Source organism: Littorina saxatilis, linkage group LG10 (genome assembly GCF_037325665.1).
Source record: "Littorina saxatilis isolate snail1 linkage group LG10, US_GU_Lsax_2.0, whole genome shotgun sequence".
NCBI lineage: Eukaryota > Metazoa > Mollusca > Gastropoda > Littorinimorpha > Littorinidae > Littorina > Littorina saxatilis.
In genome coordinates, this window is record NC_090254.1 from 15,864,284 (window position 1) to 15,882,614 (window position 18,331).

Genomic DNA, 18,331 nt, shown 5'->3' on the forward strand with positions numbered 1-18,331 from the left:
GTCAAGTAATCTTCGACGAAGCCCGGACTTCGGTATTGCATTTCAGTGTGGTGGCTTAAAAATTAATTAATGACTTTGGTCATTAAAAATCTGAAAATTGTAAAAAAACAATTTTTTTTATAAAAGATCCAAATTTACGTTTATCTTATTCTCCATCATTTGCTGATTCCAAAAACATATAAATATGTTATATTTGGATTAAAATCAAGCTCTGAAAATTAAATATATAAAAATTATTATCAAAATTTTTTTTTTGAAATCAATTTAAAAACACTTTCATCTTATTCCTTGTCGGTTCCTGATTCCAAAAACATATAGATATGATATGTTTGGATTAAAAACACGCTCAGAAAGTTAAAACGAAGAGAGGTACAGAAAAGCGTGCTATCCTTCTCAGCGCAACGAATACCCCGCTCTTCTTGTCAATTCCACGAGCACTGCCTTTGCCACGGGCGGTGGAGTGACGATGCTACGAGTATACGGTCTTGCTGCGTTGCGTTGCGTTCAGTTTCATTCTGTGAGTTCGACAGCTACTTGACTAAATATTGTATTTTCGCCTTACGCGACTTGTTTAGTATTTAAAATGCCAAAAAAACCCTCTCCTGGAACAAAAACATCGGCAGCCGATGAAACCAAAAACCGGCTGCCGGCATGTAGCCGGCAGAGTTGCACCCATGTAAAGATGACCCGTGTCCGTCCCGGCCTGAATTCGAACCTGCGACCCCAGGATCACAAGTCGAGTGCTCCACCAACTGAGCTACCAGGCCTACTCATCCCCCACTTTCTCTATACCTGTCTTACATGCCCGCACACACACATTCAAAATCAAACTGAAGAATAAACTCACGATCAAGAAAGCAAAACAAACACACCATACAGTATTCCATACACACCAATGAATTTTCTAACGTGGGTTCTTTCCAGAGCTGAGGATGGAGCTTCTTTCGCTTCCTCATGCTTTTCTCTTCGGTCAGGATGCGATTCATAATCTCCATCTCCCGCTGGGTTTGCACAGTCTCTATTTGCCTGAAAACAATCAACACATAATTACAACTTGGTAATAATACAAGTAAAATCCTTTACACATTTCAGTTATTAGCTCATGCCAATTAATAAAAAATGTATGCTGTAAAAGTTAAGTCTAGTATTAGACAGGAGCAGTGGCAAGACGTCGGCGTCCTAATCGGGAGGTCGTGAGTTCGAATCCTGGTCGCTGCCGCCTGGTGGGTTAAGAGTGGAGATTTTTTCGATCTCCCAGGTCAACTTATGTGCAGACCTGCTAGTGACTTAACCCCCTTCGTGTGTACACGCAAGCACAAGACCAAGTGCGCACGGAAAAGATCCTGTAATCCATGTCAGAGTTCGGTGGGTTATGGAAACACGAAAATACCCAGCATGCCTACTCAACGAAAGCGGAGTGAAGCTGACTATGCTCTCAGAGTATAGTTAGGGAACCCAAATGGGCAAACGAGCTTACACGTAACCAGAAAATTCGGGAACGCTGAAGAAGAAGAAGAAGACTTGTCGATGTAGACATCTTGAAAAGAGTTCTCTTGTAAAAATGAGCTAAACTTGAACAAATCAAAACTCATTTGTGTGTACAAGTGAGCGTGTTTACTTACGTGTGTGTGTTTGTGTTGTGTTTGTGTGTGTTAGAGAGAAAGAACATGAGATAGAGAAAGAGAGAGGGTGAGATAGAGAAAGGGTGAGACAGAGAAAGAGAAAGGGTGAGATAGAGAAAGAGAGGGGGGAGATAGAGAAAGAGAGAGGGTGAGATAGAGAAAGAGAGAGGGTGAGATAGAGAAAGAGAGAGGGTGAGATAGAGAAAGAGGGAGGGGGGAGATAGAGAAAGAGAGAGGGTGAGATAGAGAAAGAGAGAGGGTGAGATAGAGAAAGAGAGAGGGTGAGATAGAGAAAGGGTGAGACAGAGAAAGAGAAAGGGTGAGATAGAGAAAGAGAGGGGGGAGATAGAGAAAGAGAGAGGGTGAGATAGAGAAAGAGAGAGGGTGAGATAGAGAAAGAGAGAGGGTGAGATAGAGAAAGAGAGAGGGTGAGATAGAGAAAGAGAGAGGGTGATATAGAGAAAGAGAGGGGGGAGAAAGAGAAAGAGAGAGGGTGATATAGAGAAAGAGAGAGGGTGAGATAGAGAAAGAGAGGGGGTGAGATAGAGAAAGAGAGAGAGAGAGTGAAAGAGAGAGAGAGCACGCAAAAGAGACAACAAGAGAAATAAGTGCAGTGTCTGACAGCAGGAAGGGTGCTTTCAATTTTCATCACTATCAAACTCTGTTACTCACTTTCGCTGTTTTTTCTGAGCAGAGAGTCTTTTCCTGATCAGCATAACCTGATCAGGGTTGCCTCCCTCCGCTAAGATTCTCCGTCTTTCTTCCTCCTTTGCTTGCCTCATGGCGTTCTCCGCTGCTTTGTCACGGGCACGAATGGCTTTCAAATTCTCCTGCAAATTCCAAAGATTATGAAGCATTTTTCTCGCTTTGCACCTTTTGAGTCTGTAAAAGCATAACGTTTCAATGTAGACCAATGTGTATTCATGACCACGGTGTGTGAATGTACAAACTAATGTACAGATTATTTTTTTAATCTATTCGTAAAAGTGCATTATGTTTTTTGTATTTTCAAGAAATGTAATGCTTGACTATATATTTGCCTGAAAATTGGCACCCCTCTATGTGTGTGCATGTGTGCGTGTGTGTGTGCATGTGCATGCATGCATGCATGAATGTGTGTGTGTGTGTACACCGTCTATCCCCAACAAACAGCCACTCACCCTGTTAGAAGAGATGTCAACCTTGAGTTTAACCAGCATGTCCATCTTTCGCTGCATCTCTGCTTGGTACTTCCCCTCTGCTTGCTGCTGTCTCAACTGCATTCTGGGAAGAATTTGGAAAAGAAATTCAAAATGCCAGCAACAATTTTGCATATTTTCCACAAACAGTACTTATTACATTTTTGAGAATACTGTTGACTTTTCCTGAACGACCTGAAAGCTATATCTGCATGTACACTTGCACGCGCGCACACACACACACACACACAAACTTACACTCACATCTTCATTGGCTGACGTTTATATAAGTGATGTTCACGCCGGTGGAAGAAGACATGATTTATTCGATCATGACAAACTGTTCTGCACTACCCAGCACACGCAAAATTAATAAATGCATTTTCTCTTTGCTCTCACTATCAAAGCTTTCAAGGCAATAACTTACTTGTATGCAATATTTTGTCACACCCATTTGCCCCAGTTTGTCACATTACTGTAACGCATAGACTTACCTGTATGTACAATTTTGTCACACCCATTTGCCCCAGTTTGTCACATTACTGTAACGCACACACTTACTTGTATGCACAATTTTGTCACACCCATTTGCCCCAGTTTGTCACATTACTGTAACGCACACACTTTGTATGCACAATTTTGTCATACTGATTTGCTCCAGTTTGTCACGTTACAGTAACGCACATACTTACTTGTATGCCCAATTTTGCCACACCGATTTGCCCCAGTCAGTCGCATTACTGTAACGCACACACTTACTTGTATGCACAATTTTGCCACACCGATTTGCCCCAGTCTGTCGCATTACTGTAACGCACACACTTACTTGTATGCACAATTTTGCCACACCGATTTGCCCCAGTCTGTCGCATTACTGTAACGCACACACTTACTTGTATGCCCAATTTTGCCACACCCATTTGCCCCAGTTTGTCGCATTACTGTAACGCACACACTTACTTGTATGCACAATTTTGTCACACCCATTTGCCCCAGTCTGTCGCATTACTGTAACGCACACACTTACTTGTATGCACAATTTTGCCACACCGATTTGCCCCAGTCTGTCGCATTACTGTAACGCACACACTTACTTGTATGCACAATTTTGTCACACCCATTTGCCCCAGTCTGTCGCATTACTGTAACGCACACACTTACTTGTATGCACAATTTTGCCACACCGATTTGCCCCAGTCTGTCGCATTACTGTAACGCACACACTTACTTGTATGCACAATTTTGCCACACCGATTTGCCCCAGTCTGTCGCATTACTGTAACGCACACACTTACTTGTATGCACAATTTTGCCACACCGATTTGCCCCAGTCTGTCGCATTACTGTAACGCACACACTTACTTGTATGCACAATTTTCCCACACCGATTTGCCCCAGTCTGTCGCATTACAGTAACGCACATACTTACTTGTATGCCCAATTTTGCCACACCGATTTGCCCCAGTCAGTCGCATTACTGTAACGCACACACTTACTTGTCAAGGGTTTTCTGGAGGTACTTGTTGGCTCTCTCATGACTGCGTGTAGCGTCCTCCAGGGCTTGTTGATGTCTCTGGGCCTGGTCCTTTGCTGTCTCTGTTATACGCCTGAAACCACAACAATACGAATGCACTTAGCATTTACAGTGTTAAACCATAGCGTATAGAGTCAAACCAGCCCTGGCAACTATCTCTCAATGAATACACCCCTTAAAGGATCCCTGAAAAATGTCTTTCTGTATAATTGACCTTTCCATAGTGACCACCTGTCTATAACGACCACTTTTGGTTGGTTCCTCGGGTGGTCGTTATAAGCAGGTTTGACCGTACCATCAATGACTTTTTTTTTTTTTTTTTTACACCACCAGTGATTTTTTTGCAATTCATATCTGCCCTGATAATTTTCTGGCTGCATTATGTTTGGAAAGACAGACAGAACGTGGTTCCATTCTTTTTACATTCATACATGCTAACACAGTAATCAAAGGAACAGATATGCAAACACACCAACTCAACTCATGTATATGCATGCACAAAGGAAGAAAAAAAAAAGAGAAAAAAACTAATTTACATTCCGCCAAATCAGCAAGGCATTCTCAACAACCTACAAGGTATCCGTAATCCGCGTCTTGTGTGCGAGACTTGCCAGGCTCTTTTCTTTCTGAAATCGGTCAAGCGCAGCCCGTGTCTTGCCCTTGGCAAGCTGATGTTCTTGACGCAGGAGATCATCTTCCGCCAAGATAAATTTACCACGTTCGACCTCCACAAAAGCCAGGTCATACCTGCAAAATGTCAGGGGTTGTCATATTCTGTAACAGCACTGCTTGACTGGATAGCCCAAAACAAGAACAAGAACAAGAACAAGAACAAGAATGTATTTCGCCATATAGCATAACAGCCATTGGAATTTGTCCTGGTGTGAAAACACTCATACATTCCTACACTCCTTGCATATACGGCTAACAACAACGACGACAACACCAACAACAACAAAACAACCTGTAAGAGCACAGACATAATGCATTTGAAAAAAACTTAACTTTCACAGTCTTACTATTTTATGGCTATCCAGAAAAAAGCTCTCCACTCCTTCCCCTCTTGTAGTTGCAATTAACTCTTTATGTTTCACCTCAATACCTCAAATAGTCAAACTTACTCAGCCTGATCCACACGTTCCAGAATCTTGCACTCGATCTTCTGTTCCTCTTCCAGCTCTTTGCAGAACTTCTCATGCGTTGCTCTCAGCCTGTACACTGAAGATCTGTGACAAACAAGACGAACAGCGTTAAATTCAGTGATACAATTTTACTGTGACCTTTTCAGGGAGAGGGGTTCACTAGTCCGAGGGTTCACTAGTCCGAGGGTCCACTAGTTCGAGGGTTCACTAGTCCGAGGGTCCACTAGTCCGAGGGTTCACCACAGACGCTTGTACAAAGGGTATTCAATTTGATTTGTTTTTATTTTGTGTGTGTATGTGTGCGTGTGTTTTTCACTGCTGTGGGAACCAAATCGAAGAATATTCTCATAACAAGAAGGGCAAAGCCCATACGACTCACATGCTTGACCTTCTGCTTTACACATTTTTCCTACCAAAATACATGTGACCTTGACCCAAGGTCAAGGTCATCCAAGGTCATGCAACACAAAGCTGTTCATTCAAGACATAGGAAGTACAATGGTGCTTATTGGCTCTTTCTACCATGAGATATGGTCACTTTTAGTGGTTCACTACCTTATTTTGGTCACATTTCATAAGGGTCAAAGTGACCTTGACCTTGATCATATGGGACCAAATGTGTCTCATGATGAAAGCATAACATGTGCCCCACATGGAAGGACGCGCACGTCACTCCGATCTTCAAAAAGGGGGAGAAGTACAATCCAGCCAATTATAGGCCGGTGTCTCTCACCTGCGTGGCGTGCAAGCTCATGGAGCACATCGTGGTGAGCGCCATGCTGCAACATTTTGACAACAACGACGTCCTCGACGATAATCAACACGGCTTTCGTCGAAGTCGGTCCTGCGAGACTCAGCTCCTGGACTTCACCGAAGAGCTCACGAGCAACCTCGAGAGTGGGAAGCAGACGGACGTGTTGATCATGGACCTAGCGAAAGCATTTGATCGCGTCAACCACAGTCTGCTTACCCACAAACTCCGAAACTTCGGTGTCCGAGGAGCTGCACTTGCTTGGATCGAGAACTTTCTCCATCAAAGACGTCAGGCCGTGGTGGTGAACGGCAGTCGCTCCTCGTTTGGCAGCGTCCGCTCAGGGGTGCCGCAGGGCTCGGTGCTGGGGCCGACGCTATTTTTAGCGTACATTAACGACCTCCCGGAGAGACTGACGGCACTAGCGCGCCTGTTTACGGACGACACTGCAGTGTACAGGGTGGTGACTTGCGTAAATGACCAGGCCCAGCTACAACAAGACCTCCATCGCCTAGCCGAGTGGGAGAAGAACTGGGACATGCAGTTCCACCCTGCAAAGTGCAACACACTGCCTGTTACGAGGAGCAGACGCCCACTACAGCCCTCTTACCAGCTCCACGGGCATACGCTGGAGACAGTGAAGGCGGTCAAGTACCTGGGTGTGACCATTCAGAGTGACCTGTGCTGGGACGACCATATCAACAACATCGTCAGCAAGGCAAACATGACCCTGGGGTTCCTGCGGCGCAATCTGAAGATCTCATCATGATCCGTGAAAGAGCAGGCGTACAAGGCCTTTGTCAGGCCTATCCTGGAGTACGCCTCGTCAGTATGGGACCCGCACACCCAGAAGAACATCGACAAGCTTGAGGCCGTCCAGAGACGAGCTGCCCGATTCGTCTGCAACCGCTACCACAACACGTCAAGTGTCAGCCGGATGCTGGACTCCCTTGGGTGGCAGTCTCTGGAGGAGCGCAGGAAGCTTGCCCGCCTCTCGATGCTCTATAAGATCAAGAACAGCATCGTCCACTGTCCGGGCATCAAGTCGAAGCTGGCCCCCTTACCACCACGCCAGCGAAGAGGCCATTGCCAGCAGTTCGGCCTCATCACCTGCCGCACTCAGTATCGGAGTGCCGCTTTCCTACCCAGCACAGTGAAGGACTGGAACTCTCTACCAGCAGCTGTCGTCGAGGCCCGCACTGTCGACACCTTTGTGTCGCGCGCCTCGCACTAAACCAGCAGCCACTGTGACTCATGTCCCCTCCCCCCCATACTCCCCAACCTGTGAACTTTAATGGACTTTTGGATGCTGGAAACGCTGCTTTACTGGACTTGCGCAACATCCCATCAAGTGCCGAAATAATCACTACTGTTGATTGTGGGCAGTAATGGAAAGACAAGACAAGACATAATTTTTAAGTTTGAAACAGTTATCTTCCATAGTTCAGGGTCAAGGTCACTTCAAAATATGTATACAATCCAACTTTGAAGAGCTCCTGTGACCTTGACCTTGAAGCAAGGTAAACCAAACTGGTATCAAAAGATGGGGCTTACTTTGCCCTATATATCATATATAGGTGAGGTATTCAATCTCAAAAACTTCAGAGAAAATGGGAAAAATGTGAAAAATAGCTGTTTTTTAGACAACATTTATGGCCCCTGCGACCTTGACGCAAGGTCAAGATGCTATGTATGTTTTTTGGGGCCTTGTCATCATACACCATCTTGCCAAATTTGGTACTGATAGACTGAATAGTGTCCAAGAAATATCCAACGTTAAAGTTTTCCGGACGTCCGGACGTCCGGACGGACGGACGACTCGGGTGAGTACCGTACTTTCCGGGTCATAAGGCGCGACTTTTTTCCTCGAGTTCGACCCCTGCGTCTTGTATAACGAAGCGTCTAATCCGTGTATGAAATACGAAAAAAATCAAAGAGACCGCCTGAGTACCAGTCAAACAACTTGTGATAATGCATGTTTCAGCTACTAGGTACTGCCCTGGCCAAGTTTCCTGAGCTCTCAAGCCACCCAGCTATCACAATGCCTGCCTTTGATCTGGCCGCACACACAGAGCACACATAATTATTTCCACTCTGTTAAACTCGGTCACTGACCGGTCACTGACCCGGTGCAGGAAGTATTTCCTCTCTCAGATATGACAGGGGAACCACCTCTCATGGCAAAAACTGGGTCATTGACCCCTGGGAAGAAGGTCGTGTCTATAAACAAGGCCACCCAGCTATCACAATGTCTTTGATCTCGCCGCACACACAGAGTTCGACTCTGTTAAACTCGGTCACTGACCGGTCACTGACCCCGAAGCAGGAAGTGTTTCCTCTCTCAGATATGACAGGAACCACCTCTCATGGCAAAAACTGGGTCATTGACCCCTGGGAAGAAGGTCGTGTCTATAAACAATGGACCTGGCTTTGATCTCGCCGGCTTATTTTCATTCTTCGACTACCGGTATACTTTTTCAATTTTGGTGCGCCCTATCGGCCCCCTGCGTCCAATGGGTGACTGGATTACAATTTTTTTTAAAAAGAAGGGGGTGCGTCTTAGATAACGAAGCGCCTTGTCACCCGGAAAGTACGGTACATAGACTCACTTTTGCTTCGCATGTGAGTCAAAAACACTGAGTTATTTTCATTCAAAAAGATAATGTGGTGTTTTATATTTTGACTGAAGAAATCTCAGACTATTTCCCCCAAGAAACTTAGTTATTTATATTTTGACTAAAGAAAGGATATTAAATTTATCAGGATACCGCCCCGACTGGACAATTACGTGATCAAACTGCCTACAGTTTTTAGTCATATTATATAGCACCTCGGGTTTCCTTTTGCCCGCGAGGGTCAATTAGTTATCCCACCGACCTGAATTATGGAGAGGATCGAACCTGGGTTGTACTACAGCCTCACATATAATGTAATTGAAATCGGTTCTTAAACATCGGATATCTATTTGCGGACACACACACACATACACACACACATACACACACACACACACACACAGACGGACACAGTGAAACCTATATACCGTCTTTTAAGGGGCGGTATAATAACTGGAAAATCAAGCGTCTATTGTAAACCCTCGGACTAGTGAACCCTCGGACTTGTAGGACGAACTGGAAAAGCAAGCGTCTATAGTAAACCCTCGGACTAGTGAACCCTCGGACTAGTGAACCCTCGGACTAGTGAACCCTCGGACTAGTGGGACGTTCCCCTTTCCAGGTAGGGAGTTACAGTATTAGGACAACTTAGTTTTAGCTCTACAAGTACATGTACACAATGTAAACTTTTTCATTTTTTCACTTACCTGTCAAAGTAAAAACAAATGTACCTTGAACCAAATTCATTGTAAGCCTGAAATTAACATTAATCAGTTACATGTATTAAAAAACAATACATCGATCTTTACTCAGAACACAGTGAACCTCTAGCTTTAACTTCAACAGTTCAAACCATATGTCTATAAGTGATGAAAGTTAATTTTGAAGCCACGTTTGAACGTGAAATACTCCAACACAAGATAAAAACAAACACACAAAAAACAGGTTTCTTACACTACAGCAATGTCAAAACTTACATCACAGTCAATCAGTTGCCATAAAAGATCGATAATTAACACATCTAATCAGTTTTCACCGATACTGATAAGTGGCTGACAGATTGAAATCCATTAACTGAGACTGATAATGGAATAATAGACTGAACTATGGACTGAAATTAAGGAAAAAAGCAGCCCTTACTGGTTGCCATCAGACTCTTGTTGCTGAATCTGCATGAAGATAGAATCTCTCTCACTCTCCAGATGATGCATGTGTGCTCGACTTTTCTTCAGCTCTTCCCTGAAACACATGCAGTCAGTCATTCTTTTCTTCAGCCTAGACAAGGGAATGAACTTCTGTGGAACAACCTTTTTCAGACTTTAAAAATATCTCAGAAAATCAGGTCTCAAAATGGAGGGAGTCTTGACATGGAGACAAATTTACCGACATTTCTTTATTTGGTGTTTAACGTCGTTTTCAACCGTGCAAGGTTATATCGCGACAGGGAAAGGGGGGAGATGGGATAGAGCCACTTGTTAAATGTTTCTTGTTCACAAAAGCACTAATAAAAAAATTGCTCCAGGGGCTTGCAACGTAGTACAATATATGACCTTACTGGGAGAATGCAAGTTTCCAGTACAAAGGACTTAACATTTCTTACATAGTGCTTGACTAAAATCTTTACAAACATTGACTATATTCTATACAAGAAACACTTAACAAGGGTAAAAGGAGAAACAGAATCCGTTAGTCGCCTCTTACGACATGCTGGGGAGCATCGGGTAAATTCTTCCCCCTAACCCGCGGGGGGTATTTACCGACATTATGAACAACATATTTAAACAGATGGTGGGAGGGGGGGGGGGGGGGGGGGGGGTGTGCCTTGAAAGAAGGGTTCCACTGTATATCTTTCATAAACTTGACTACAAATCAACGGTTTCCTTGTAAAACCCTGCACATGACTGCATATTTCTATCTATGTAGTTACAAGATCTCATGATAACAGTATTTATCCTCAATATCTACTGTTCAGAAATAGCATACTCTCCTCACAGAAACATAATAAAGAAAGGTACACACTAAACAAAGAAGCATTACCAGACTTCTATGTCCATTTGCAGTTTTAGGAAAAGCAGCCACAGTGTGTCTTTACATTCTTACAATAACAATCAACAAGAATTCCACATTACTGAGCAGATTCACATTTTGCGACAAACCTTACAACTTACACAGCACTTTTACAGGAAAACACAAACATTTAACAGAGATTTGACGGGCGCAGTGGCGTTGTGGATAAGACATCGGCCTCTTAAACGGAAGGTCGTGAGTTCAAATCCCAACCGCGGCTGCCTGGTGGGTTAAGGGTGGAGATTTTTTCTACTCACAGGTCAACTTATGTGCAGACCTGCTATTGCCTTACACGCAAGCACAAGACCAAGTGCGCACGGAAAAGATCCTGTAATCCATGTCAGAGTTCGGTGGGTTAGAGAAACACGAAAATAACACGCATGCCTCCCCCGAAATCGGCGTATGCTGCCTGAATGGCGGGTTAAGGCGGCCATACATATAAAAATCCACTTGTGCAAAAACATGAGTGAACGTGGGAGTTTCAGCCCATAAACAAAGAAGAAGAACAGAGATTTAAATAAATGAACAGCAGCAATTAAAAGCCTTAGAGCACAGACCTGGTTTTGTCAACAATGTAGTTGGCATGTTTGACTTTTTCTGCCATTTTATTGAGGTGACTTCGCAGGTGAATCATCCGGATCTGTTCCTGCCAGGTGACTTTCTCCTCAGGTGTCTGCGGATAAGCAGGGGGCCTGCACACAAAAACAACCATGTTGAATTGCATGTAACTTCTCTTTTGTATCTTTTTTCTCTTTGAAACATGATTTCTCCAAGAGTGCGCTAACAGTTTTAGCGCATCGCCATTAGCCAATCAACTGGTTCACATCAGTCATGTGACACCAGTACTTACTGACAATTAATATTATTGACAAAAGACAGCAAACTGAAGACAATGACACTGCAAACAACACTAGTCTTGCCGTGGCATCATATCTGCATAGGGAACATTGTCCGGACTGAAAATCATATAATGACGTAAACAATTATACTGCATAATAAAGATGATGAGGGGATGGGGGTTGAGGGGGCACAAGAAGGATACATTTCAGGAGATGGGGGGGGGGAGAATGGGACAAGAAGGATACATTTCAATCTGCTATGATTTGGGTAGATACACAACCAAATTTTTAGCGTGTAAACAGAGGGGTATGTCGTAACATGTACATGCACATCGATGGGTTAAAACCAGAACCATCTAACTGGATTTCCACCATTTTGAGAAATGGCCACTTGAAGATTTCAACCCCTTATAAAAAATAGTAAACACAGGATTGTAGCCCTCATATTTTACACACTTGACTTAGAGGAAACACTGGTCATGCACACTAGTAATCAATTTAATTGAACAACTTTTTCATATGCAAAAAAGGTATAATTTGTTCTGCTTCCAGAATACACTCCTGCTCTTTTCTCAGTTCTGGAGCTAGAAAAGCCCAGTGCACCATAGCTGCTTCTGACTTCCACACAGACCCCACTGTGGCCTGTGCTACAGCAGTCAGAAGCAGCCTCCTCACACATAGCATGTTCTGCTTCCAAGCAAAGCTTATACTGTACATTAGTTCAAATCGTTTTTCAAAGTTTATTACCGTCATAAACAAACAAATGTCAAGTCACTTGCAAAAATATCATCAAGGACTCATGTATTCATTCATTGTGTGGCCTAATGAACGCAACACGCATAAATAAAAATTAAATTGCCGGTACTTTTCATAGCGAAAATAAAAACACCTGACAAAAACAACACACACACAAAACTCTCTCTGAAATCATTACACTTTTTTTTATTGTGTTTTTCAAGAAATCCCAACGGTAATCTTATGTTGTATCAGCTCATATCGTTTTGCGTTACGCACAAAACTACACACCCAATAACACTAACAACAAACCAAACGAACAAAGCAGCAAACAAGCAAGCAAACAAACAAATAAACACAAGGCTGAAGGCGCATTTTAACCACACAATGCAAATGGTAACAAAATCACGAGCTTTAGATCCTGACTGCATGCTACTCTGTTCATTATCAAGAAAACAAATTGGCATTCTTACCTTTTGTTGTACTTTCCTCTTCACAAAAATGTTGTGCACAAAGGTCGAAATAAATAATACACATTTTGCACTTTTAACAGTCGACCTCCTGTACTGCTTTTGTCTTAGCCGTTTGACCAGTTATTCCTGTGTAACATTCATCTCTGAGTGTCTTCGCTTTTCGAACACACCTTTTCTCGTAGTCCCGGGTTGCAGAGTCTTTAAGTTCGGCTGAACTTCTTCTCATGAGGTGTCACATAGGATGCTTCCTTCATCGATGACAGAATTTTCTTTGTTGGGGTTCCATAAACAGATGGAAGAGATGCTGTGGTAGTTTCACCTAAAGGAGCAGTGTCTGACATATATACTACAAGCTGATGTGAATACACATACAGGGTAACAGAAACTGTGGAAGCACACACAGGAGAAAGATGTACAGGAGTTGGGTAGCTTGATTCATTTTTGAGGGGTGGAATCACAATCAGCAAGTATTGGAGTTGATGCATGACTCGAACAGGAGGATAACCCCCATTCACCATGTTCTCAAAAGGATCTTCGATTGAAGAAACAGCACAATCGTCATATTTTGGGGTAGATTTTGCCAATGGAGACGCATCAAAGTCATCAGGTTTCACTTTTAGCATTGGCAGAAAGGAGATTATGCAACCGTAATCCGTGAATCCGAAGGACAGTCTCCTGAAATGCATGGTGCTTCTTACTTGCCTGGACGGCCTGATGATTCATCTCCTTTCAAACAGCGTCTGCAAAAGACATGGATACTATGAATGTTATCTCCTTTGAACAGGCAATTACTACATGTACTTCTATTTTAAAATTATTAACCGATAATAAAAAAAAAGGTAATTGCCTCCGTATTATCGCTTCTGCGTTAAAACTTTGGATAGTTTTCGTGTTTCTATTCACACAAACAAATGAAACATTAGTACTTGATTACACTCTGACCACTCATGCTCATCAGTTTGACATTGTGATAACCTCTGAATAACAAAATATATTAGAGTCAATTAAACTGACAAAATCCATCAACCAAATCATTCATCTATCCATCTTTACAAGCATACACAAATACTGTAAACACTCACTTACATTTTTTAAATTTTTTAACAAACACTAAAGAGCTGCATGGATACACTACAACATTAAGGCATGAGCACATGCACACACCGTCACACACAAACACACACTGACACAAACAAACACACACGCGCGCAAGAACATTCACGCTGAAACAAACACATTTACCTGCCTGTGTTTTACAATTAGGAAAACAAAACACAAAAAGCTAGGAATCAGTTTGCAGATACAGGATTTAGACTGAATCAGAAGGTTAATCCCCTATATATTTAAAAAAGGAATCTGAATTTCAGCTTTTATGGTCTGTTCAAATGGGGGAAAAACATAATACATGAAGATACTCACTTGAATCTGTGTCCTGACTCGAGCAACAGCCAAATTGACTGTGCAGCAGATGTAAAAATGGCAGAGAGCTGTTCTCTGTTCCAGTGTTTTCAGAAAGTGGACCATCCTTTTGTCAGTTTAGGACACCCCCCCCCCCCCCACCCCACCCCACCCCCTTGCACCCACTTTACCACCAACCCCCCTCCCCGGCCCCAACCCCCTTATTACCACCCTCCTCCCTCAATATCAAGGGACTGCATCTTTTCCAACTCATTCTTCATTCACTCTTTATCACAGGAAAGTTAATTGTGTTTCAACCCTGTACATCCGGAGTCAGGAATTCGGATACTGACACTTGACAGGTGTCACTGACCTGTTTTAGTTCCCACAGTCTATCAAATTCCTTTTTCTGTCGACAGCAGACTCTACTACTACTAGTTACACTATTCTGTGTGCTGGAGGAAATCCTACACCACACAGAAAGGGTCAAGACCAGATACCACTACCGCTGATGTGCGCTTATCTGGCTGCGCTGTGAACAGGAAAAATGACTGTGACACAGCAAGCAGAAGAGGTCAGGTGACGATGGCTGCATCTGGCTCGCAGTGAAACACTCCCCTTTCCCCACAGGCCTCAGTAGCAGAACAGACTAAACTGAACTTAGCACGTTCTGCTTCCAACCTGGATGGAGTTAGAGGGTTCTGCTTCCAAGATGAGCAGGAGAAATGCTTGGAGCCAGAACAAATTATGACTTATAAATACGCAATTATGCAAGATTTTCAAGAATCCTTTACAGAAAGTGAGAATCATGTTACCATAAGTCAAATAACTATAAAGTTGCAAAACAGGTTATTTTGAGGTAATTGGTTCTGGTTTTAGCCCATCGACATGAAGACACACACGCAAAGTTCTGTAAAGAAATGTCCAAAATTCTGAACACTTAATTGTCGTCTCTTTTTTTGTTACCTTCTCTTCTCGAGCAGTGTATATATATTTATACAACTCCTGTAATGCAACCGAGGGGTGGATTAAATCTAGTTGATTATTTTTAGACAAGTGAGAAATTAGAACGAACTACTTTGATTACACCAAAATCACACGTGGATTATTCGAAGTAAGAATAAAGAGGGCTAAAAAATAATCAATACTAGAATTTATTTTTAGAACATGACATCATTTGAAACCCAGACGATTGGACCCTGTTGCGGAAGAATACAACGTTGACTCAAAACTGTAACAACAATGGCTGACGTGTATAAAGTACACGCATACCTCGCCAGGTTTGTTTTTGTGACTAGTCGACAGACGATGCCATTTGCTTTGTGTGTGTTTTTGTTGTTGCTTACTGTACATGACATACATTACGTTTAAAATCCAGTTCTTTAACAGGCAACAAACCTTGCAAATTTCCAGAAGCTGCAATCTGAAGCGACCTATCTCTGATTCTAGCAGACGATCTCTCCAATGTTTAACACAAAATCAGCAAACTCTCCTGTCACATAGAACGTCCATTATATAGTGCAATGTTGAAATGAAGTTACCGGTCTGAAACATTTAGTCGTTTCTTCTGAGACAATCCTTGTTCTCTTATCATCTACAGATTTACCGCAGTCTTCACCACGCGAATTCACAACAGAAGTCAGACTTTCGAACATACAATCTACGTAGGCAAGCATGATACGCCATGACGTCATATGATTCCTAGCATATTGACGTAGTGCTAAACATCCGGTTATCCCGAGTTTTCTCCGTAATACATGTCCGTGGGTTTTTCAATGTTCGGTTATTTCCGTGGCTTCATGCGGAAAGGGAACCGTCGTCTGCAATCAGTCAACGACATGGACCATTGCTGACAAAAACATGATTTTAACACAGAATGTAATGTCAGAATAGCTATATAAACGCTATTGTGTTTTAATCGTAGCAATAGGGTCCGATATTTAGACGAGACAAGTATAATGCTGACGAGTCGGAGACTAAGAATAAAGTAAAACAATAGGGACTATTTGAATGACGCGCATTTGACACTCTGAGTGATTAGGCTGAAATGAAATTGCCTACAAAATGTCGTCTGCATGTTCGACCCGTGTTGTTCTTTGTATAAATAGCTTAAACAATGACGACAACTCGTTGATTACTGGAAAATAAACCACTCGTGGGTATTTGCAGCCGCTTGGTAATTCACTCGTGTGCTCCGCACACTCGTGAATTACCAAGCGGCTGCAAATACCCACTCGTGGTTTATTTTCCAGTAATCAACTCGTGGTCATTGTTTAAGCTCTATATATATATAGCTACTAGCAAAACATGATTTTTGAAGAAAAAGAAGTACAATATTTGGATCTCTTTTGATGCTTCTCTAAATTTAAAATAAAGCAGAGCAACCATGTGCAATTATAAGCGAATCAGAATACATCACGTATGTATACATGTATGTTTACTTACTCAATGATGCTTTCTTCATCTTCCTCTTCCTCTTCGTTGTCGGTACTGAAGTCAAGGTCATCACCATCATCATAGTCCAAGATTCCGTCATCGTCATCCATCATGAAATCCATATCCTCCGCCATGGTCAGCAGTGAATGGAGGCTGTCAGGTCAGCTGGGTTGTCTGAAAACTGTTGTTCTGCCTGGAAGATTTTCGATTCGTGCGTGACTATCTGAAAAAATATTGATATACATGTAGCAAAATGTATAAATAAAAAGCTTATTTCAATGTATGTAAATGAAAAATGAGTGTCAGGAATGTTTAGTTCTGATACTGATACACTTGGTTAGTCAAGTTAAGTAATTATAAGTCACTACAAATACAATCCGATAAGATATGCACTGGCTACACACACTCAGTCAGAGTGATATATGAAGATTCTGCCCCCTCTATACACTCCGACGTTAACTTCCGGTGGCGAAGCGATTTTGCCATTCGACGCCACTTTGCGATAGGAACGAGGAGCAGTTGACAAATAACATAAACAATCTGATGCTCCTTTGCCTAGATCAGATTATAACTTGTAAGTACTCCCTCATCGAAATCCAAAGTCAGCAAGTGCCAGGATTAAATACGAAATTTACCTGCATCCTCGCATACAGCAACACTCATAGTCCTACAAATGGCCGTAAGATTACATTTTGTTGCGTTCAGTACATGAACTTTTTAAAGAAACTGAAGAGTGTGGCATAATCTTAACATCACTATGCCCAAATATATAGAGGTGACTCTCAAATAGGCGCTCTCCCAGTTTTCGTTGCGACAATAGCCAATACTGGCTCCTGCAACGTACCAGATCCAGATCCAGTACAAGAACGCAATTTTGGAGGAGAAAATCGTTCTCTAACTGGTGATTATGTGGCGCGGAAATTTGACTTTGGACATTTTCAGTATTTCACATGAAATTTCTGCCTAATACTTTGTCAGAAATACGATCCAAAAAGAAGAATAGACGCTTCTCGTAGCAAAGTACCGTAATCTTCGCTCATACCTGCACGATTGCTCGCAAACAGTATTTAGAGACGGGAAATGTTCACCACACGCTGCGTCTTCCCCACTGTTTACTGTCCGCCATGTTCGTGGCAACCAACTCTCGCTGACTAATTACTACGCGACCGCACGCGACCACACGCGACCTTGCACTACCTTGCGCGACCTCAAACTAAAGCATGTACATGTAATATTGTTATATATATAGTATCTTCACAACAATGTCTGACTCTATACCAAGTTTTTAGTTAAAAGAAATTAAAAATAACGGAGTTATAATGTATTTTGCGACGTGCTATCGAGCGAAAGTGAAAGCATCGTGGTTCAGCGTCCGACCATATTCGCATTGATTTACTTGATTTAAAGGCAGAGTAAGCCTCCCGTAAACCATCACAGATACGGTCAGGCTTTTACACACAGTACAAACACCCTTTCATTTAAACACTCACCAATTGAGAACATCCTAGGTGCCCTCCGTAAAGAGCGAACAATTTTCAAAG

General features: G+C 42.6%; 1 protein-coding gene across 1 annotated transcript in view; it reads right to left on the reverse strand.

The window, feature by feature from the left end:
* The window catches only part of LOC138978264 (cilia- and flagella-associated protein 74-like), an 80,317-nt gene extending 62,391 nt beyond the window's left edge, over positions 1 to 17,926 (reverse strand). The window contains exons 1-10 of the mRNA XM_070350929.1: positions 17,833 to 17,926; positions 16,800 to 17,013; positions 11,467 to 11,601; positions 9,983 to 10,081; positions 5,456 to 5,560; positions 4,908 to 5,081; positions 4,297 to 4,407; positions 2,783 to 2,885; positions 2,295 to 2,452; positions 894 to 1,026 (exon numbers count right to left, since the gene is read on the reverse strand). Coding sequence (XP_070207030.1) covers positions 894 to 1,026; positions 2,295 to 2,452; positions 2,783 to 2,885; positions 4,297 to 4,407; positions 4,908 to 5,081; positions 5,456 to 5,560; positions 9,983 to 10,081; positions 11,467 to 11,601; positions 16,800 to 16,924 — 1,143 coding nt within the window. The 5' untranslated portion in view covers positions 16,925 to 17,013; positions 17,833 to 17,926. The remainder of the gene's footprint in view (positions 1 to 893; positions 1,027 to 2,294; positions 2,453 to 2,782; positions 2,886 to 4,296; positions 4,408 to 4,907; positions 5,082 to 5,455; positions 5,561 to 9,982; positions 10,082 to 11,466; positions 11,602 to 16,799; positions 17,014 to 17,832) is intronic.
* Between the last annotated feature and the right edge of the window lie 405 nt (positions 17,927 to 18,331).